Genomic DNA, 22,087 nt, shown 5'->3' on the forward strand with positions numbered 1-22,087 from the left:
ACCACCTCCTCTAACGATTGACTCCAGCAACTTTCCCACCACAGAGGTTAAGCTGACCGGTCTGTAGTTTCCCATTTTGTGCCTCTCTCCTTTCTTAAATAAGGGCATCACATTGGCATGTTTCCAGTCCACCGGTACCTTGCTGGAATCCAGGGAATTTTGGAATATCATAACTAATGCATTCACTATCTCTGCTGTCACCTCCTTTACCACCCTAGGGTGTGGGCCAACATATTAACTTAAAAATCAATTGCAACCCTTTCTGTTGCAAATGTCTTGATTTGAATTCAGCTTGTTAGAAATGTGTGTGAAATGGTGTTGAACTCTTTGTTTTGTGTTTAGGTATTACCGAGGGGCAGTTGGTGCCCTGTTGGTTTACGATATTGCCAAACACCTGACCTACGAGAATGTGGAAAGATGGTTGAAAGAACTGAAGGATCACGCTGACAATAACATCGTCATCATGCTGGTTGGGAACAAGAGTGATCTGCGTCACCTCCGAGCTGTGCCTACAGATGAGGCGAAAGCTTTTGCAGGTTTGTGTTTCAGATCTGCCTTGGGGCTTTTCCAATTTAATGCCACAGTTTTATAAATTGATGGCCAGAAGAATAACAGATATTAGTAATGGATAGCTCTGAAGAAGTCATATGGACTCAAAACGTTAACTCTCTCTCTCCACAGATGCTGCCAAATCTGCTGAGTTTTCCCAGCATTCTCTGTTTTTATTTCAGATTTGCAGCATCTGCAGCATTTTTATTTTGTTCTATCAGAAATGGATATTCCTCCCGCTCTTTGCAGCGCTTGCGGTTTGTACATAGTTACTTTTCTGGTTAAGGGGCATCGCGCTTGAGCAGGAAGAAAGCTTGCAAAGGACTCTCAGAACTCCTACCCGACATTTTATAAAGCCAACTTTTATTTTGAAGACTTCACAAGTATTTTCCATTTCGGATCCCTTCTGCTCCGTGCTGGAATGGTGAGGGCCTGCCTCATAGTGAGCAGCCTGGAGCCCCCTGACATGGGTTAGATGTTGTGGGCTGCACCATATTCACCGTTCCTGAATCATTTTAGGCAGCTTTAGCCTGGCAAGGGGTCGGTCCAGTGACCCAACTGTGACATTGCCCACTGGGAATTAAGACCCACATGGTTATGAGGAGAAGCCAGGTTAGATGTTGGGGAAAATTAAACCTGTGACTATATTGCTTCCAGTTATAAATTCTATCCTTATGTTTGTATACTGCTTTGATTTTTAATTTAGGGAGCAAATAAAGAACAAAGAAAATTTCAGCTCAGGAACAGGCCCTTCGCTCCTCCAAGCCTGCGCCGACCATGCTGCCCGACTGAACTAAAACCCCCTATCCGGGGACTGTATCCCTCTACTCCCATCCTATTTATGTATTTGTCAAGACGCCCCTTAAATGTCATTATTGTATCTGCAAATTGGTCTAAACAATGAAACCAAGCATGACAAATGCCTTCTTCACCACTCTGTCCACCTGTGACTCCACTTTCAAGGAGCTATGAACCTGTACCCCTAGATCTCTTTCTTCTGTAACTCTCCCCAATGCCCTACCATTAACTGAGTAAATCCTGCCCTGGTTCGATCTACTAAAATGCATCACCTCGCACTTATCTAAATTAAACTCCATCTGCCATTCATCAACCCATTGGCCCAATTGATCAAGATCCCGTTGCAATCCAAGATAATCTTCTTCACTGTGTGTTTTGCCACCAATCTTGGTGTCATCTGCAAACTTACTAACCATGTCTCCTAAATTCTCATCCAAATCATTGATATAATTGACGAGTAACAGTGGGCCCAGCACCAATCCCTGAGGTACACCGCTGGTCACAGGCCTCCAGTTTGTAAAACAACTCTCTACAACCACCCTCTGTCTTCTGTCATCAAGCCAATTTTGTATCCAATTGGCTACCTCACCCTGGATCCCGTGAAATTTAATCTTGTGCAGCAACCTATGATGCGGTACCTCGTCAAAGACCTTGCTAAAGTCCATGTAGACAACATCAACTGCACTGCCCTCATCTACCTGAGTACAGCTGAGTCCACAAAAAGATCAGCCATGATCTTATTGAATGGCGGAGCAGGCTCGAGGGGCCAGATGGCCTACTCCTGCTCCTAATTATTATGTTCTTATGTACCACCTTGGTTACCCCTTCAAAAACTCAATGAAATTCATGAGACATGATTTTCCATTCTCAAAGCCATGCTGACTGTCCCTAATCAGTCCTTGCCTCTCTAAATGCCTTCGATCCTGTCTCTCAGAATACCTTCTATCAGCTTACCCACCACAGATGTGAGACTCACTGGCCTGTAGTTCCCAGGCTTTTCCCTGCAGCCCTTTTTAAACAAAGGCACAACATTTGCCACTCTCCAATTTTCAGGCACCTCACCTGTGACTATCAATGATTCAAATATCTCGGCGAGGGGACCCGCAATTTCCACCCGAGCCTCCCACAGTGTCCTGGGATACACTTCATCAGGTGAGGGTGTGGATGGGCCAGTCACTACGTGTTATTTTTGCTTGTGCGCCTCCAGCATCTGATCACTGTTGAGGATCCAGTGACCTGACTCCTGTCAGATATGGTGTACCAAGCCGGGGAGAGAGAATAAATCTCATCGTTTCGCTCCTGTGACTGACATTGATTTATTTTTTAAAGAAAAGCTGACGGGAGTGTTTTTGTTCCAGAAAAGAATGGATTGTCCTTCATTGAAACTTCAGCTTTAGACTCAACAAATGTCGAGACTGCATTCCAGACAATCCTCACAGGTACGTGGATCCGCTTCAAACATCGCTCTGAATCGAGGCTGCACTGATCGTTTCTTAAAAATGCTTCAATGTGGTATACATCTCTGACTTGATGTTTGAAAGTTGGACTAGATCTGATAGGGCGGCACAGCGGTTAGCACTGCTGCCTCACAGCGCCAGGGACCCGGGTTTGATTCCCGGCTTGGATCGCTGTCTGTGTGGAGTTTGCACATTCTCCCCGTGTCTGTGTGGGTTTGCTCCGGTTTCCTCCCACACTCCAAAGATGTGCAGGTTAGTTGGTTGACCATGCTAAATTGCCCCTTAGTGTCAGGGAGACTAGCTGTGCTAAATGCATGGGGATAGGGCCTGGGTGGGATTGTGGTCACTGCAGACTCGATGGGCCGAATGGCCTCCTTCTGCACTGTAGGATTCTATGTGACTCTATGTAACTGATCATTAACGCAATAAATTGTTTAAGTTATGCAGTTTATAGGTGGATGAGACTCTTCCATTATCCACCACAGAATAACGTGTCTTTTGCCGCTCAAGGCTCCTTTGCCCGTCAGTTTTGTCATTTGTGTGTGAACTTTCTGGTTAGGGTCAGCTAAGGATTAGACTGCTCTGTGCAGATTTCTGTTAACCTTCAGCTCAGACCCCTAAAAGGGATGACGATTTTAAAATCTTGCAGTTAATTTTTATAAATATTAAACTGGGAGTATTAATAAAACCATAGAAACGTTAGGGCACAGAAAGAGGTCTTTAAGCCCATCATGTCTGTGCTGGCTGGTTTAAAAACTAGCCGCCCATTCTAATCCCACCTTCCAGCACCTGGTCTGTAACCTTGCTGGTTCCAGCACTTCAAATGCAGATCCCACTGCCTTTTAAATAAGTTGAAGGTTTCTACCTCAACCGCCAATCCCGGCAGCAAATTCCAGCTGTAGCCTAACCAGTGTTTTATACAGTTCCATCGTTTTATCCCTGCTTTTGTATTCTATACTTTTCCCTATAAAGGAAAGCATTCTATATGCTTTCTTTACACCTCGTCCACCTGTCGTGCCACCTTCAGGGACCTGTGGCCATGCACTCTGAGGTGTCTCACTTCCTCAACATCTCCCAATATCCTCCTGTTTGTTGAGTTGGGTGGCACAGTGGTTAGCACTGCTGCCTCTCAGCGCCAGGGACCCTGGTTTGATTCCAGCCTCGGGTGACTGTCTGTGTGGAGTTTGCACGTTCTCCCCATGTCTGCGTGGGCATGGTCTGGCTGCTCCAGTTTCCTCCCACTGCCCAAAAATGTGCAGGTTGGATGGATTGGCCATGGTAAACTGTCCCTCAATGTCCAGGGACATGTAAGTTAGTTGGATTAGCCATGGTAAATGCATGGGGTTACAGTGACAGGGTAGGGGAGAAGGCCTGGGTAAGATGCTCTTTCAGAGAGTGGATGCAGACTCAATGTGCTGAATGGCCTCCTGTAGGGATTCTATGAGCATTCCCTTCCTTTGTTTGCCCTTCCCAATGAATTACCTCACACTTTCCCAGAGAGAATTTAATTTGCTACTTTTCTGTCCACTCAAGCAAACCATTGCTATCATTCTGGATCCACAGCTGTCCTCTTCACTGCTAATCATGCACCTGATTTTGTCATCTGCAACTTTCCCAATCGTGCCTCCCACATTTAAGTCCAAATAATATATACAACAAACAGCAGGGGACCCAACGCTGAGCCCTTTCCATTCTTAAAATCATCCATAGATCATTACCCTTTGTTTCCTGTCACTGAGCCTATTTTGGATCCAACTCGCCACGTTCCCTTCTATCCCACGGGTTTTTACTTTTCTGACCAGTCTGTTGAGTGAAACCTTGTCAAGTGCCTTCCTAAAATCCTGTAGACCACATCACTGCACCACCTTCATCAATCCTTATCACTTCCTCAAAACATTCTTCCAGCACGACTTACCCTTAAAACCACGCTCACTTATCCCTGATCACTCCATTCCTTTCTAAGTGATGGTTTATCCTCTCCGAATTGATACTAGTAATTTGCTCACTAAAGGTAGACTGACCTACCTATAAATATTTGGGCTATCTTGCTCACCCTTTTAAACAATGGTACAATGTTCACAGACTCCCAATCCTCTGGTAACCTGCCAGTAGCTAGTGAAGATTGAGAAATCCTTGGGGCATCTGCTGTTTCCTTCCTTTAACAGCCTGGGATACAATCCATCTGACCCTGGTGATTTAACCCCCTTCAAGGATGTCAGTACCCCCCTCTCTCCTTATGCTGATTGTATCTAATATTTCAAAGTCCTCCTTTTTGTGAAGGGTAGGTCATGCCTCACAAACCTTATTGAGTTCTTTGAGAAGGTGACCAAAGAGGTGGATGAGGGTAAAGCAGTTGATGTGGTGTATATGGATTTCAGCAAAGCGTTTGATAAGGTTCCCCATGGTAAGCTTTTGCAGAAAATACGGACACATGGGATTGAGGGTGATTTAGTGGTTTGGATCAGGAATTGGCTAGCTGTAAGAAAACAGAGGGTGGTGGTTGATGGGAAATATTCATCCTGGAGTTCAGTTACTAGTGGTGTACTGCAAGGATCTGTTTTGGGGCCACTGCTGTTTGTCATTTTTATTAATGACCTGGATGAGGGCGTGGAAGGATGGATTAGTAAATTTGCGGATGACACTAAAGTCGGTGGAGTTGTAGACAGTGCGGAGGGAAGTGGCAGGTTACAGAGGGACATAGATAAGCTGCAGAGCTGGGCTGAGAGGTGGCAAATGGAGTTTAATGTGGAAAAGTGTGAGGTGATTCACTTTGGAAGGAGTAACAGGAATACAGAGTACTGGGCTAATGGTAAGATACTTGGTAGTGTGGATGAACAGAGGGATCTGGGTGTCCATGTGCATAGATCCCTGAAAGTTGGCACCCAGGTTGATAGGGTTGTTAAGAAGGCGTACGGTGTGTTAGCTTTTATTGGTAGAGGGATTGAGTTTCGGAGCCAGGAGGTCATGCTGCAACTGTACAAAACTCTGGTGCGGCCGCATTTGGAGTATTGCGTACAGTTCTGGTCGCCGTATTATAGGAAAGATGTGGAAGTGTTGGAAAGGGTGCAGAGGAGATTTACCAGGATGTTGCCTGGTATGGTGGGAAAATCGTATGAGGAAAGGCTGAGGGGCTTGAGGCTGTTTTCGTTAGAGAGAAGAAGGTTAAGAGGTGACTTAATAGAGGCATACAAGATGATCAGAGGAGTAGATAGGGTGGATAGTGAGAGCCTTTTTCCTCGGATGGTGATGGCTAGCACGAGGGGACATAGCTTTAAATTGAGGGGTGAGAGATATAGGACAGATGTCAGAGGTAGGTTCTTTACTCAGAGAGTAGTAAGGGTGTGGAATGCCCTGCCTGCAGCAGTGGTGGACTCGTCAACGTTGAGAGCGTTCAAGTGGTTATTGGATAAATATATGGATGATGTTGGAATAGTGTAGATTAGAGGGGCTTTAGATTGGTTCCACTGGTCGGTGCAACATCGAGGGCCGAAGGGCCTGTGCTGCGCTGGAATGTTCTATGTTCCTCTTTAACTAGTATGTCTGCATCATCCCTTTCCTTTTGAAAACGGAAGCTAAATACTCAAAGAGCCCTGCCCACATCTTGTGCATCAATGCATAGGTTACTTTGTACGTCCCTGACGCCCCACCCTTTCTTTAGTTATCCTCTTGCCCTTAATGTACCGATAAAACATCTTTGGGTTTTCCTTGATTTTACCTGCCAATATTCTTTAATGTCCTCTTTGATGTCGAATGAAATTGTCTCCTTGCAGCCAATTCCCTTCCAGCTGAGGCACAGATAGCACAAACTAAATACAAAGATCCCATACCCTGCCTCAGCAATGTGCCTGAACATCCCTGCTGCACCAGGACAGTAATTCATGGCCTTTTAACAATGCAATCCTTTTTTAATAACTAACCAGTTACTAACCCAGAAAGTGTGGAATCCTATTCCTTCTGGTAAGAATTGTTGGAGATTTTAAAAGTGTACCATCGTTTCTTTCTTTTCCTTTCTCTCTCTCTCTCTCTCTTTCTCTCTCTCTCTCTCTCATTCCAATCTTTCCCTCCTGTTATTTCTTTCTGTGCCTGAATTGACTGACTTCACCTTTCTTGGTCCTTCCTCTTGATCTTTAAATCTCATTGGTTGAGAAGGGATCAACAGTCTGATATTCATCTGAGGCCCCGGTAGGCCTACACTGTTTTGTTCACATTTGCAACAGGTTAAAGTCCAAAAGGGTCTGAGCTGAAGTCTAATGAACCAGGAATGCTGTGAAATGCTCTGCTTCTCCAAATTTCTGCTGGGGTTTTTTTTTAAATCTTCTCGAGTCAAGGAGTTGGGGGAGGTAGAAAGTGCAAACTGTTTAGAGGAGATAACATTCTGCTGGAGTCAGTGTATGGATGACAGTACAAACTTTGCTTGTAGCTGTCTTCTAATTAAATCCCTTCTGAGCCAAACAATTACCGCGGCCTATTGTTCAAAAAGATAAGTGCAGATCCCATTATTCTCTTTGGGACTGGCATTCTTATTACTGGCAAGTCTTGGTTTATACACATACAAGTTTCTATTCTTGTGCCTTGGTTTAATTGGAATCTATCTTGCTACTTTATCAGGCATCTGTAACGAGTGTTCTTTGAAGTGTGGTCTTCACTGCCTCTAAACCTGAAATTGTTGACAATGCAAAACTAATTTACATTTGTTATAATCGATGTAAATTTACATGATTGCAACAAGAGAACAGACTCCAAATTAGGATCCAAAACATTAACTGAAGGCTTATAATTTTTTCATGATTGTGTTAAATCTTTTATTCCATCCCAGAAATTTACCGTATTGTGTCTCAGAAGCAAATGTCAGACAGACGTGAAAATGACATGTCGCCGAGTAACAATGTGGTGCCCATTCACATGCCTCCAACCACTGAAAACAAACCAAAGATGCAATGCTGTCAAAACATCTGAGATACAGAAGTCATTCTCCATTCCCCCACACTGTACCTGCGCACTGCTGACGGTTTATTCCTTTTGTTATGTAATTAAACATTTGCTGATTAATGTGGCAATTATCTTAAAGTTGTTACTGTCTTTATAAAACCTGACATATTGAGTTAATGTCAGCTACGGTGCATTTTTATATATAATATATATTCACAAGTAGTGGAAAATGGTTTTTAAAAGCCATTTTGTAAATGAGGCTATCATGTAAAGTAACGCTGTTTCAAAGTGGTGTTAACAATAGGGTAGATGGAAGAGCGCGCTCACAAGCCTTACTGTGGTGGGTGCTTTGAGATGGAAATGCTTGTTTGGATCAGGAATGGCTCATGAAGTGTGAACAACACAGATGGCATTTCTCGAGTCAACTCATCACTAATTTGCCTCTTTTCTTTGTCATGTTCCCTGGTATTGTATGTCACTGATGTTTTGTAAATTATTTGTATTTTATGCATGTACTATGATTATCTCCTTTTTTTCCCCAAAATTTTAGGTTGTAATGGTTTAAAATATATTCTGTGTACTTGAATCTTAATTAAAATGAAATGAAAGGGGATTTGCTTGGTTTTACTTCAATGCAAAGTGATGCCTTGGATTTGGATCCAGGTGACAGTAATTTCCCAATTCTGGACTCTAGCTCAGAATGCTGGGAGATGAATGTCTATCTCAGTAAATGGGCTCTGGAGGAAAAAAGTACATTTTGGATAATTCGTGTTTGTCATTATCCCAGCTCTGAAGTAAAGGTACTTTTAGTGAGGAATTTGCTGGCTGACCTTCAAAGTACACACTACTCACTGGGCCCGAATCATTAACCAGCGCAAGGAAATACCTTTTTTACCCTGTCCTCCCTCACTTTTACAGATATATCTATTCCTGATGGCAGTCCGATCACTGCACAATCCTAATGAAGATAGTATTTTCTCTGCTATAGGGCTGTTCTCCATACAGAGAGACAGAGGACAATTCTGGCAACTCTTTTCTTAATGGTGAGTTTGGAAGGAAAGGAATATCAGCACCAGGTATCAACTTGTTGATGCCACTCCAGTAGGACAGCAGCTGCTAAACAACAAAAGCAGCAGGTGCCCCAGCTAATCGATCAGGGCTAAACTCTGTTTACCTGACCACATACAGCTGAGATTAGTGGACAGCCCAGCAATGAACCGGAGAAGACTACATGAAGATATTCCTTCCCCTGCATTGACACCCTTCACCTTGAGCAGTCACAAAGAAAAATAGAAGGCAAAAAATAAATTGTGAAAGTAACATTTATTACAGTTCTTAAAAAGAGTATTGTCTATTTAGAAGCATTATCTATACTATGAAGCTATCACTATTGGGAGCTCACATGCTCCCTGTTACAGCAACAGATGTACACATTTCAGTTAAAGTGAAATATGGTGAAGCATATGGTTCTAGCTTCCACCTCTAAACAGTATAGATTATCTTCCTAATTGATGAGCTGTAGCTTCTCAATTTTAAACTAGTAAAAAAGAACACCATTGTTAATCCCCTTGGGTATCAAGATCACTGAGGTTCTTCCAGAACACAAACTGAGCCATTATAAATACATTCTGGAACGGCTCCAATGCTGTAACGTTTTAAGTTAAATTTTCCCGTTTGCTGCTCCTCGAAGATCATTTTACCCCATACCGGGTCATGTACTATTTCCTGGGGAAGGGAATGATACTTACCTTGGGTTTCTGTTATCAAATTGGCTGCTGGGATAATAACAACAGACTGGAAACCTCACTTGGAACTTATACTGCATCCTTACCCATCTTATTACATTTGAATCCTCTGGCTCAGATTACTGCCTTGTCAACTATCCATTGAATATAAACCACTTCATCCTGATGATTGGATCAGTGCTCCTTTATTCTGGAGTTGAATCTACAGTTTAATGACATAACAAAGGAAAATTCAACAAGGTAAAGTTACTTGTCCCCTGACTGCTCCTGGCACAGACCACCTTAATGAGCGTTCTACCCACTCTGATCTCCTATGCAAAAGCATTGCACGATTTCTCCTTAATACCCCAAATAATGAAATATCCATCCACACAAATCACCTATACATCTGTACACTGTGTGGTGTACATGGCATTTCCTGGACCTCAGCAGCACGTGAGTTGAAGAATGTGGTGTCTGTGACCTCGCAACTTTGATTTATTCTCCACCAGACATCTGTCCAGGGCTGTAGAGTTAATTAGCTATATCCATTGATTTTGCTTTTGTTAGAGAAAAGCTTGATTCCTTACTTAAAAATATTTAAGTCACTTCAGCCTGTAGGACTGTATGTAACGAGGTCTGTAAATCAGTTTTCACTTGATAGTGAAATTAGCATTACAACAGTGAAAACATTTAATACGAAGCCAAACGCTTATTTTTCAATAAACAAAGCAGTTAAATGACAATTATTGCAGCAGAATTCCTCTGTGTTGCGATAATCACTGCTATTCTCAGTCAAAAGTGACTGGTTTTCTTAATTCCATATGGCAATTAGTCCAGAAGTGATTTCCTTCTGAACCCCCACCCCCGCATCATTATTATTGCTGCTGCTTCCTTTCTCCCTGCATCTCATCTACTTCTGCTTGTAACTCCTCTCACCTGCTTTTGTTTCTTTCTCGAAGGGAAAATTTAATTCCGATTTTTTTTTTTTCCCCCTGCAGCTAATTGGTAGAATATTTTCTCAGCCTCAATAACAGTCAGGGAAAAATGTTCAAATGGCAGCCAGGTAATTATAAGCATAAAATGTGTCACACATTCTATCATACATCATAGGGTTAACATTAAATGGGAATGTTTTAATTATTGTAAAGCACACACTATAAACATTCTAATAAATAGGAAAATGTGAAATACAGAACTTGTGCAAAGAGTGTGGTGTTTCCTGTAGCAATCACTGAAATTAAATGCAGTACCACTGCCCTTTCAATCACATTATGCAATGCTCTTTCAGTTTGTAGTTCATTGTACAAATATACATCACAAAGCTAGCCAACAGCAAAATAAATTACTGACCCCCAGAATGAATAAAAACATAATCTTCACACATATATATTGTGAATGAAAAAGGATTTCCAAACTACCACTACCTTGGAACAGTGCAACTTGTAACATAGTTCATGCTGTCCTGTTCAGTTTCTACACACTATCAGGTTTTCCTCATTGGACATATTCTGAGTCTCTCAATCCCTATGGAATATCCTTTAGTAGCTATAATCATTCAAGTGGGGATGTTCCAGTGTTAGTTATCCATGTTACATGATTTAACTGGAATGATATTGCCGAGCTTTTCCAGTATTTTGTGATTGTGTTTCACATTCCAGCATCCGCAGTATTGTGCGTTTGTTATTAGGATACAGGACTTGTCAGGTTTCAATTTTAGGTCATTTTGGGTATGGAATGATCTCATTGCTCATAGCAGTTAGGATTTTGACATCAACACTAGAAGCTTTTCTCAAAGGATTTTTTTTACTGTCTGTGTGGAGTTTGCACTTTCTCCCCAGGTCTGCGTGGGTTTCCTCCCACAGTTCAAAGATGTGCGGGTTAGGTTGATTGGCCGTGCTAAATTGACCCTGGTGTCAGGGGGATTAGCAGGGTAAATGAAGGTTACAGGAATAGGGCCTGGGTGGGATTGTGGCCGGTACAACTCTATGGGCCGAATGGCCTCCTTCTGTATTGTAGGGATTCTATTCTATGAGTTACTGTGCAGTAGCTGTCCAATGCAGCAGTCTTCAATATCTATTAAAATGGAATTCTGATGGATTTCCATGCTAAGATTTAAGAAAGCTTGCACTTTAGTCTTGAGGCCATTCCCAATTTTAGCTTTCTCCATTGTTATGTTTCTCTGGTGTCCTCCTCCCCCGATGGCTCATCAACAAGCAACCTTGGCTGAGAAGTTGGGCTGTAAGGATCCTGGCCATGGCATTCTGAAACTAACCACTTAGAGATACAGAACACCATCTCACCATTCCTTGGAACTCCCTCTCTCCTCACTTCCACAGCAGTTGTAAGTGAGATCAGGAACTTCGTGTCTTGAGGAGCGAGTGCTAGGTCCTAATGCATGATGGGCAGTATATTGTTGACTCTGCTAGTGCTGCGTTTTACAACATCAAGGCCAAATTTAGATACTTTTCCATGATTATAAAGAGCAATTGCAAAACCTACTGCTGTGCCTCTGGGCTGCCCTTGATTATGAGGACTGGGGGATCAGCAGGATGGATTAAGTCCACCATCTATCCTACTGTTTAGTTAACTGAAGTGTGATTTAAGTAGAATTCCCTCAAATCCCTCACAGACAATCCTGGCAGATAAACCCATCCTCGAACGTACACCCATGCAGGTTAGCAAAGGTTGGAATTCCAATTTGGGTCTCCTTAGTGAGGCTTTGATACATCATAGCCAGAGACTTACTGATTTATTGTGCACCGTAAATGTTGCTTATCTTTCATCCTGCCCCTTCAGCCTAGATAATAATCATCTCACCTATAACCGCAATTTAACTAGGAAACAATTCCTGAAATTTTATACATTGTAAAATGATATAGGAACCTCACATTGCTTACTCTTTCAGTGTCCTAATAAATAATGACATCACCAATGCTTCATGCTGCAATGAAGAGATCTTTAGGGAACATTCTACTGATTTTCTATATACTACCTCTGTTGGTTTAAAATGTCTACTAGAGTGGTCATTGAAACTCTGGCCACTCATCACTAATTAAACTCATCACGTATTTCAGTAAGTCACCAGCATTTAGTAGCAATAAAGATTAAAGTCAAAGAAATATTTTGCCAGGTTGGTTTGTGTTCTTTCCCTTCCCCCAGTAATGAAATTGTTCCTCCGATGTAGCTGCCGCTTGGTTTAATCATCTCCCTGACACTCACAGTTACAGTTGAATAAACAAATTGACTGTTGGGTTTATCCTTGTTGAACTGGGTAGCGCAGACAAACCGGCTTGTTAGATAAAGAATCAATTTCCAAGTCTGGAATCGAGCCTCCTCGCTTCAATTTCATCATATGAAAGTACTTCTTTATATACCATGCAGCAAAGGAAATTCACACGAGGGAGGATGGCGGACTGACTGCCTGTCTGCAATGTCCATGTCCATGATTAAAATTCATTTTCAAGTCATCTTTAAGATTCAGCAAAAAGGGTGAAGAGATTGTCTGCCACCATTTCTTGTAAGCAACAGATTCAAAAGCAGTGTGTGAGTTGACCAAAGTCATGGTTTGATTGGCTTGTTATACTCTTTGTCATCTGGAACATGTGTTGGGCTGTGCCTCACGGGCAGCAAATCATAATGACTTGGGATGTGGCTGTTCTTCGGAAGGTCATACGGGTTCTGGCTGCAGCTTGGGGTGATTCCCTGACCTCCTTGAACTACACTTACTGTTGGCTCTAGAAAAAATAAAGAATAAAACACGTGTTAGATTCACTGAACTCAAATAAAACGGACTTCCTGCTGGTCTTTGGAAACTCCAAAACCATGTGTACCTGCTAAGTGAGAATAACAGACTCGATTTCCTCTCCACCTCCAGATCCATTCTACTCAGTTACTGTAAATTCAGAACCATTTAAAAGGCAGGTACAAGGAAAGGCTGCTTATCCTTTACCCTCACAAATGTCTTCATTTTCCCACATGGTCATTGCATTGGATCAATTTGACGAGAACAGCTGTCTAAATTGTCACAATTACACAAACAAATGAATATTCAAAATTAATTTTTGTTTGTCTGGACCACCGTGAGCAATTAACAGGTCTGAAACTTGGCAAAGAAGCTATGAGGCCGTGGACTCCTCCACAGCCTTCAGTACTGTACCCACTCTGCTCTCCTAATCAGCTGCTGAGATTTGCGGAAAAGCACCAGTGTAATTCGCACAGAGATTCTGCTGTATCTGAGTAACAGGATTTATAAACATCACATACATTTAAAGATTGGAAAACACACAATCGACAAACCCTCAGAGTGCGATAAAAATTGACAAGAAAGGCACCGAGAGCCAGCAAGTTGAATCTCTGCCTCTTTTCACTGACATTTTCAACTGGGAAAAGATCAGGAAAAGTTGGCCCTTGTCTGTTGGACACTCTGCCGCTCTCCTGATCTAAAGCTAAATATCAGAGCTACAAGGATAGCAAAGTCTACCAGAGACTGGAGAGGTGGGCGGCTAATTCTGCTGTTGGCTTAAGGAGCTGGTAAAAATTCAACAAGAACATTCACTACATTTTGACTCGTTCAAAACAAAGCCCCGAACTCCCATGAAACTCCACATGAAACAAGAGGTGCCAAAATGGGAGTGAAGGCAGAAGTTTTGTTGGAACCATTGTAAATGTGGGGTTAGTGGGAACATGGGGTTAGTGGGAGTGGGAATAATTGAAGTCCAATTGTAATATATCATCCTGTGTACAATAACTTTAAAACTTTAAGAATGTTGACAAGAATCCTTGCTAATTATTTTAGATGGTTTCTAATAATTCTATCTCTTCCAGAAAAGCACTTGCCAACTTCGTAGATGTTTTTGTTTGTGGAGGTCTCGGTCTCCGTGTAGGGGGGATCCCTGTGAACTGGGGACTTCATCTCCACGTAGCTGCTTTCAGAATGTTTGCAGGTTAACATTGGCGGGTCTTTAATGGTAGCGTATGGGTTCTCACTGCTGTATAACGAACATGTGCTGGAACTGCACACTGAGCCCTTCACATAATCTGACAAAAAAACCAAAAATGAAATTAGAGATGTCATTTGCCTTTTATAAGGACAGAACCTCTAAATCTCCTTAGGGACATCCCAGTCCAGTGTGATGGGAGCACTGTGAAACTTTAGGGCTCCTTCAATACATTGTCCAGTTTAGAAAAGGATATTATCCCCAGAAGTATATCCATTCAGCAAGAATTCTTGACCATTATAATAGTCTGTACTGTGTAGCGCATGACTAATGTACAGAGAATATAAATCACTTTTGCTGTGACGCAGATGCAACTATAACACTCTCTGGCATTACCTGTGCTTTTTATTGTTAAACAGATGAGATAAACCCCACATGTCCCACACAGCTCACTTTAACACTGTGATACATTCTTCCCATCTCTCTATTGCACACTATATATACATGGTGTGTTTTCTCCCTGCACACTAATAACCCAACTCTCACTCTCTCCCTAGCTGGTCTACTCAGAAGCTCTGGAATATTGAGCTTCCTAAAAAGTCTCCAAGACAAAACTGAATATTTTCCGAGATTACAGTAAATTCAACCTGAATTCACTGTGCTTCTAAGATGCAGAGACTCACAGCTATAGTTTATTTATTAGTGTCACTAGTCAGCTTGCATTAACACTGCAATGAAGTTACTGTGAAAATCCCCTAGTTGCCACACTCCGGCACCTGTTTGGGTACACCAAGGGAGAATTTAGCACGGCCAATGCACCCTAACCAGCATGTCTTTCAGACTCTGTTTTGGTTTCTACTGATTGCTAGTCATCAACTCCACTAATATGCACAGGTATGTCATGGAAGCAGCGTGAACGTTTGGACCTCCTTTGATACATTGTCCAGTTTCCATTTTACAAAAGAATATCACCAGAAGCAAGTGTATCCATTCAGTAAGAATCCTCACGCAGTATTACACAGCCTGCTCTATACTGTCCAGCAGCACACGTGTGGGAAGGGCCTCAATAATTTTAGAAGTCCAGAATAAACCTTTATTTTAGAACGTGTTCTCCGCTTGTAAGTTTAGCACAGCTCATGTTCTATTGTATTACAAAAGGATTTATTTTAAGAATGATTTGCCCCTTTATGGCGAAGTTTTCTTGCAATCTCCAACACGACCAGGGTTCTGCTAATGGTATAAACAAAACTGCTGATTGGCTTTCCATTTCCACTTATGAAGGGAGGGTTTGTATTCAGGAGACTTTGCACCTCGCTCAAGGCACAGCCTCGCTGCAGATGTTTGATCACCAGTCAAACATGGTCCTTCTCCAGTACACTGCCCAGACAGAAGACTGCATCATTTCAGGCTTATTTCCTGTCCAAGTTCATGCAGTCTTTTGCACTTAATTAAAGAGTGTAAAAGAGATGAGTCTGCAAATACAATAATAAATGCAAAATCTGAGGCTTATCTTGACATCCCGTTAGTCCTGTTAGTTCAGGAAGACCCAAGTTACCAATCCAAGCATCTGAACTTCTTTATATGCAACACACATCACAAACCAATAAACACGCTTGGCAGCAGCCACAGCAAGTTTCTTTCTAGAAAAATAACGAATCGTCCTTTCTGGAAGTTTCCATTGCAGCTCCCCCATGGAAACACTCCCCTGATATAACTGCAGAAAATGCAGATTAACTGAAAGGGATATTTATTTGTATAAATATTGAACAGTGAAAGCAATAAGCAGAACCTGAACAGAGAGAGAAATCGCCAATTGCTGCCCCCATCAAACAATGAGAACCAGGAATTAGCACCAGGCTCCAGAACCGTCTGAACCTTCAGAAAAACAAAATGCATTCAAAACCTTAGAGGGAGGATCATATTGTTAATGGTAGAGTTAAAAGTAGCCAACAATGTCTTATGTTGCAAAACTTTAGTCTGTGGCAGTGATGGAGTTTTAGCCATTACACTCGTATTTTGGGCGGAACTCTGCTGTTGTATCTCCTCTCGCTCACTCACAAACTCATACATCTCGTTGTGAGACCAGGAGGCTGCTGCTGGATGGTGAGAACAGAGTTTGCAATGTAAATACCAGGGCCCGGCTCACAGAATTCAGATGGATTCATCTCCTGAGCCTTTTCTCTCCAGCTCTCAGCCTGTGTCCCTCCACCCCCAGGAGATGAAGTCTTGCTGGATGTGGTTTCAACAGCTGCAAATCACCTGGGCTACCTCACCTGAGGCAACGTGCTCTGGGGGAGACTGGATAGCAAGTGTGTGGCAAACACTTCAACTGTGGAGAGCATCACAGCTGAAGCAGATCCCATCCTCACCTGGTTTATCTGAGGATTTTACAGCAGTGATCACAGGAAGGTGATCGGGAGCAGAGAGCCCAGTCCACAATGCAAACAAGTTTCAACACTTACACTGTTGCATTTACAACACTTGTCACCCCACATGCTGAGATCAGCACAGAGCTTATATCAGAACTGGGTCCATCTGGTGGGGCCCTAAGAGAAAAGGTTAGCACATTGACCTGTACTCTACAATGGGAGGAAAAACTGCAAACTCTGGAAAACTGATGTAAAAACAGAACAATTGTGTATGTACTATACTTAAAAAGAACACATTTGCAGGGTCATGAGGAAAGGCTAGAGTGTCGGACTACATTGGATAGATCTTCCAAAGAGCCAGCACTGGCCTGAAGGGCCAAATGGCCTCCCTCTTTACTGTGACAGTCCATGTTTCTAAAAGATACAGCAGGACGGGGAGCATCTGTAAAGAGAGAATACGAGTTATGGCATTTCATGTGTGTAACCCTTCATCAGAACACCACCAAGGGGAGAATCTGAAACATCACGATGCTGTGTGGCACACTGTAGTAACCTGGTAAATGGAGATTCCACAGCAAGAGTCAGCAACCGAACATTTGCTGGACAAACGATACAAGACTGGCTTACAGAGTACAGTTTGTTACATAGATACACTGTAGGAGTTAGGACTGGAGGAGAACATTGGATGAGTAACCTGTTGACAAGTTATTTGACATTTACACTGCTCTGATCAGCAAAAGATGAATTGATATGCGACCATTTAGACCTTGGCGTACTGAAGGGTGAAACCATCACAGAGGCATCCACTCTCGATTGAGAAATCAGAACAAACAGTGGTCTCGGAACAAGGATAAAAAAACCAAATGGGAAATGTGGGAGTATACAACACGCACAAAATGGGGAAGAAAAGGAGACAGGGAGTGGATGACAGGAGAGACACGAACAATGATAATAGGAACACAGAAAATAAAGAATGTGTGTGGGCAGCTGGAGGGGCAGCTTGGTTAATCATTGATGGGATTAGCACGTTAGAGGGGGATGGGCCAAGTTCAGGAAACCAGAACGTAGAAGCAGTTTAGGTTGAGATGAGAAATGATAAAGGCAAGAAGCCAATTGTGGGAGTGACGTACAGGCCCCCTAAAGGTAGGACCGAGTATAAGGGATAATAGAAGTTTTGTGCGAAAGGTACGGGGATAATCATGGGAGAATTTTAATCTACATATAGATCGAAAAATCAGATGGGTAAAGGAAGTGTAGATGAGTTCATAGAATGTTTTTGGGATAGTTTCTTAGAAGAGCACCTTCTGCAGTCAACCAGAGGGCAGGATGTACAACCTGGTATTGTGCAATGAGGTACAATTGATTGATAACCTCTTGGTGAAGGCACACGTAGGTAGCAGTGATCATTCAGTTTGAGGGAGAGAACAGTGTGTCCAAGACTAGTATTTTAAATTTAAATAAGGATAATTATGAGGGCATGAAAACAGAACCAGCTAAAGTGAACTGGCAAATGTGCTTAAGGGATCAATCAACATCTGTTCAGTGGCAGATATTTAAAGGGATATTTCAGAATACACAGAATAGACACATTCCAATCAGAAAAACTCTAAGGGGAAGACTCTTCATCCGTGGTTAACCAAAAAGGTTTACGACAGTATTAAACTTAAAGAAAAAGCATACAGTTGTGCAAGGATGAGTGACAGGTCAGAAGAACATAAAGAACATCAAAGAATGACAAAAAAATTGATAAGGAGGAAAAAATTAGAGAATGAGAGAAAGCTAGCCAGTAATAAGAAGACAGAGTTTCTACAGATATTTAAATAAGAAAAGAGTTAACAAAATATCTGAGAAGCTGGTAATGGAAGGTGGGACTCTGGCGGATGAATTATACGGGTATTTTGTATCAGTCTTCACTGTAGCAGACACAAGTAACATCCCAGAAATAGTTTAAAGCAGGAAATAAAAAGGAGGGAGGAACTCAGGAAAATTACAATCACCAGGGGAGAGGTACTGAGCACATTGTTGGGTCTGCGAGCTGATTAATCCCCGGGTCCGGATAGACTTCACCCTGAGGTCTTGAAAGAAGTGACTAGCGAGATAGCTGATACATTGGTTTTAACTTCCCAAAATTCCCTAGATTCGTGGAAGGTTCCAATATTTTGGAAGATAGCAAACATTACTCCTTTATTCTTCATTATTTATCCTATTTTAAAATCCTTTCATGACTTGGATGAACAAAGTGAATTGCCAAGTGGATGACATAAAAAAGATGGGAAGGCAAGTGGTGCAGAGTCCGCAGAGTGATACAGACAGGTTAAATGAGTGGGCAAAAACTTGACAGTATAATGCAGGAAAATGAGAAGTTCTGCACTTTGGCAGGAAGAATAAAGGAGCTGAATATTATTTAAATGGAGAAAGACTGCAGAAAGCTGCGGCACCGAGGGATTTGGGGGTCCTCGTGCATAAATCACAAAAAGCTGACATGCAAGTTCAGTGTGGTGAAGGCAAATGGAATGTTGGCCTTTATTGCAAAAGAAAAGGAATATAAAAATAGTGACGTATTTCTAAAATTATACAAGGCGCTAGTTAGACCACACCGGGAATACTGAGAACAGTTTTGGTCCCATTATCTAAGGAAAGATATACTGGCATTGGAGGCAGTCCAGAGAAGGTTCACTGGGTTGATCCTGGGTATGGAGGAGTACAGGCCCAACCTACTCAACCTTATGAGGACAGGCTGAGTGGGTTGGGCCTGTACTCACTGGAGTTTAGAAGAATGAGAGGCGGCCTTATTGAGACAGATAGGATTCTCAGGGGCTTGACAGGGTCGATACTGAGAGGTTGTTTCCCCTTGTGGGAGAGTCTGGGACCAGAGGGCACGGTGGCACAGTAGTTAGCACTGCTGCCTCACAGCGCCAGGGACCCGATTCATTTTGGCCTCTGTGTGGAGTTTGCACTTTCTCCCTGTGTCTGCGTGGGGCATGGTCTGGGTGCTCCGGTTTCCCCCCACAGTCCAAAGATGCGCAGGTTAGGTGGATTGGCCATGCTAAATTGACCCTTGTATCAGGGGGATTAGCAGGGTAAATGTGTGGGGTTACGAGGATAGGGCCTGGGTGGGATGTGGTTGGTACAGACTTGATGGGCCGAATGGCCTCCTTCTGTGCTATAGGAATTCTATGGTTTGGCAGGAAGAATAAAAAATCTTTGTCTAAATTGAGAGAGACTGCAGAGCTCCGAGGTGCAGAGGGATCAGGGTGTCCTAGTGAATTAATGACGAAAGGCCGGTGTACAGGTCCAGGAAGAAAGTAGGAAAGCTAAGAGAATGTTATTGCTTATTGTGAGGGGAATTGATTACAAAAGTAGATGCTATAAAAGTTATGCTTCAGTTGTACAGGGCATTGGTGAGACCACATCTGGAGTGTTGGTCGCCTTATTTAAGGGGAGATATAAAAGTGTTAGAAGCAGTTTAGTGACTCTACAACCAGGAGTTGGTGGTTTGTCTTATGAGGAAAGGTCAGAGAGTTTAGCTTTGTATCCACTGGAGTTTAGCAGAGTAAGAGGTGACTTGAATCCTGAGGGGGTATTGACAGGGTGGCTGTGGAGAGGATATTTCCTCTTGTCAGAGAGTCAAGAACTAGGGGTCACTTTAAAAATAAGAGGTCACTCATTTAAGACTGAGATGAGGAGAATTGTTTCTCTCAGAGGATCGTGACTCTCTGGAACTTTGCTTCCACTGCCTTTTGAGGAAGAGAGTCTTTGAATATTTTTAAGGCAGAGCTTGATAGCTTCTTAATTAACAAGGGGTGAAAGGTTATCGGGGTAGACAGGAATGTGGGCGAGGGGTTACTATCAGATCAACCAGGATCTTATTGAATGGTGCAGCAGGCTCGAGGGGCCGAGTGGCCTTCCCCTCCTAATCCATCTGTTCATATGAAAGAGAAGTGATGTAAGAGACTGGGATGAAATATTGGAACTGGAAAGAAATCACAAAATGAGAGTTATGCAGCAGAAGATGAAATCTTTACCAGAGATAAAAATAACAACAGAGAGAGGGTTCATAAAAAGCAAATATAGCAAAATATTTGTGAAAGGGATGCAGTAGCACAAGGATGGACAGAATATTTGTGAGCTGCACAATAATCCAAATCAAGGGAATCGTCAAAATAAAAGTACAAATGGGAGAGAGAACGAGTGTGGGGAAAGAGAGAGAGAGAGAGAGAGTGTGTGAGGGAGAGAGAGATAGTGTGAGGGAGGGGGAGAGGGAGATAGTGTTGGGGGGGAGAGGGAGAAAGAGAGAGATCGAGATTCAAGACATAGATGTAAATGGAAGGAGAAAGAGTGAGAGAGAGTGTGAGGAGGGAGAGAGAGAGTGTGATGGGGAGAGAGAGAGAGAGAGAGATAGTGTGCTTGTGAGGAGGAAAGAGAGAGAGCATGTGTGAGGGGAAGAGAGAAAGTGTGTGCGTGAGGGGGCGAGAGAGATAGGAAGGGGGAGAGTGTGTGCACAAGTCTGGCTCACTCCCAGTCTCGGGAATCTCACTCACTCTTAACCCCACCCACCAACAGGTATTCCCATAGTGGGTGTGTGTGTGAGCACCCTGAGGCAGGAGACAGACAGACAGACACAGATACAGACAGACAGACAGACAGACACTAATACTCATCTTTATTCATTACTCATTTTCAAACATCAGTTCATTGTTTTGATTTTGTTGTTTTCCGATCAGCTTCTTTAAATACCTCCTTTTTTAATGTTTAATGTTGCGCTAAATTTTCTCTTTCTGAAATTTGCTCATCAACCCCTCGAACGAGAAAACGTGGCTCCCCCACTCCCCCCCACACCCCCCCTCCCCGCCCCCACCCCCACACGGAATGTTTGGAGCAGGCAGGTTTATAAATAAATACTTAATAAGTAATTTCATTAAAATGATTTTGAAAATCACAATGGAAAGAAAGAACACGTGTGAAGCAGAAATTGGTGAAATTCAGTCTGGATTTAGACCCGGAGCAGGAACAGGGGATGGAATATTTAAACAAACAGCAATTTTCAATAAATATCTAGAAGTGAACACAAATATTTACATTGGCATCATAGAGTGCAAAAACATCCAAATGTTTAACACCAAAAGCTAACAGGCATGTTGCTGAAATGTGACATTGACAGTACAGATGTGAGATTTATCTAGTGCCTGTATTGGGACCAAATAGCAAACATCAGGATTGAAGATGGACAATCAGATACGTTTCAAGTGAAGAGTACAGCAATGCTGTGTACAGTTGCCAAAATTATTCAACCTGTACACAGAACAAGTATTCGGAGTATT

At 42.6% G+C, this 22,087-nt stretch overlaps 2 protein-coding genes across 2 annotated transcripts in view; one reads left to right on the forward strand and one right to left on the reverse strand.

The window, feature by feature from the left end:
- The window catches only part of rab11a (RAB11a, member RAS oncogene family), a 29,727-nt gene extending 21,383 nt beyond the window's left edge, over nt 1-8,344 (forward strand). Inside the window, exons 3-5 of the mRNA XM_078241168.1 lie at nt 343-536; nt 2,706-2,786; nt 7,621-8,344. Coding sequence (XP_078097294.1) covers nt 343-536; nt 2,706-2,786; nt 7,621-7,760 — 415 coding nt within the window. The 3' untranslated portion in view covers nt 7,761-8,344. The remainder of the gene's footprint in view (nt 1-342; nt 537-2,705; nt 2,787-7,620) is intronic.
- Nucleotides 8,345-13,018: 4,674 nt separating this feature from the next.
- megf11 (multiple EGF-like-domains 11) overlaps nt 13,019-22,087 on the reverse strand; it is a 270,326-nt gene continuing 261,257 nt past the window's right edge. The window contains exons 20-21 of the mRNA XM_078241895.1: nt 14,297-14,497; nt 13,019-13,194 (exon numbers count right to left, since the gene is read on the reverse strand). Of these exons, the coding sequence (XP_078098021.1) occupies nt 13,019-13,194; nt 14,297-14,497 (377 nt within the window). The remainder of the gene's footprint in view (nt 13,195-14,296; nt 14,498-22,087) is intronic.

The sequence above is a fragment of the Mustelus asterias genome, chromosome 24, assembly GCF_964213995.1.
Source record: "Mustelus asterias chromosome 24, sMusAst1.hap1.1, whole genome shotgun sequence".
Lineage (NCBI taxonomy): Eukaryota > Metazoa > Chordata > Chondrichthyes > Carcharhiniformes > Triakidae > Mustelus > Mustelus asterias.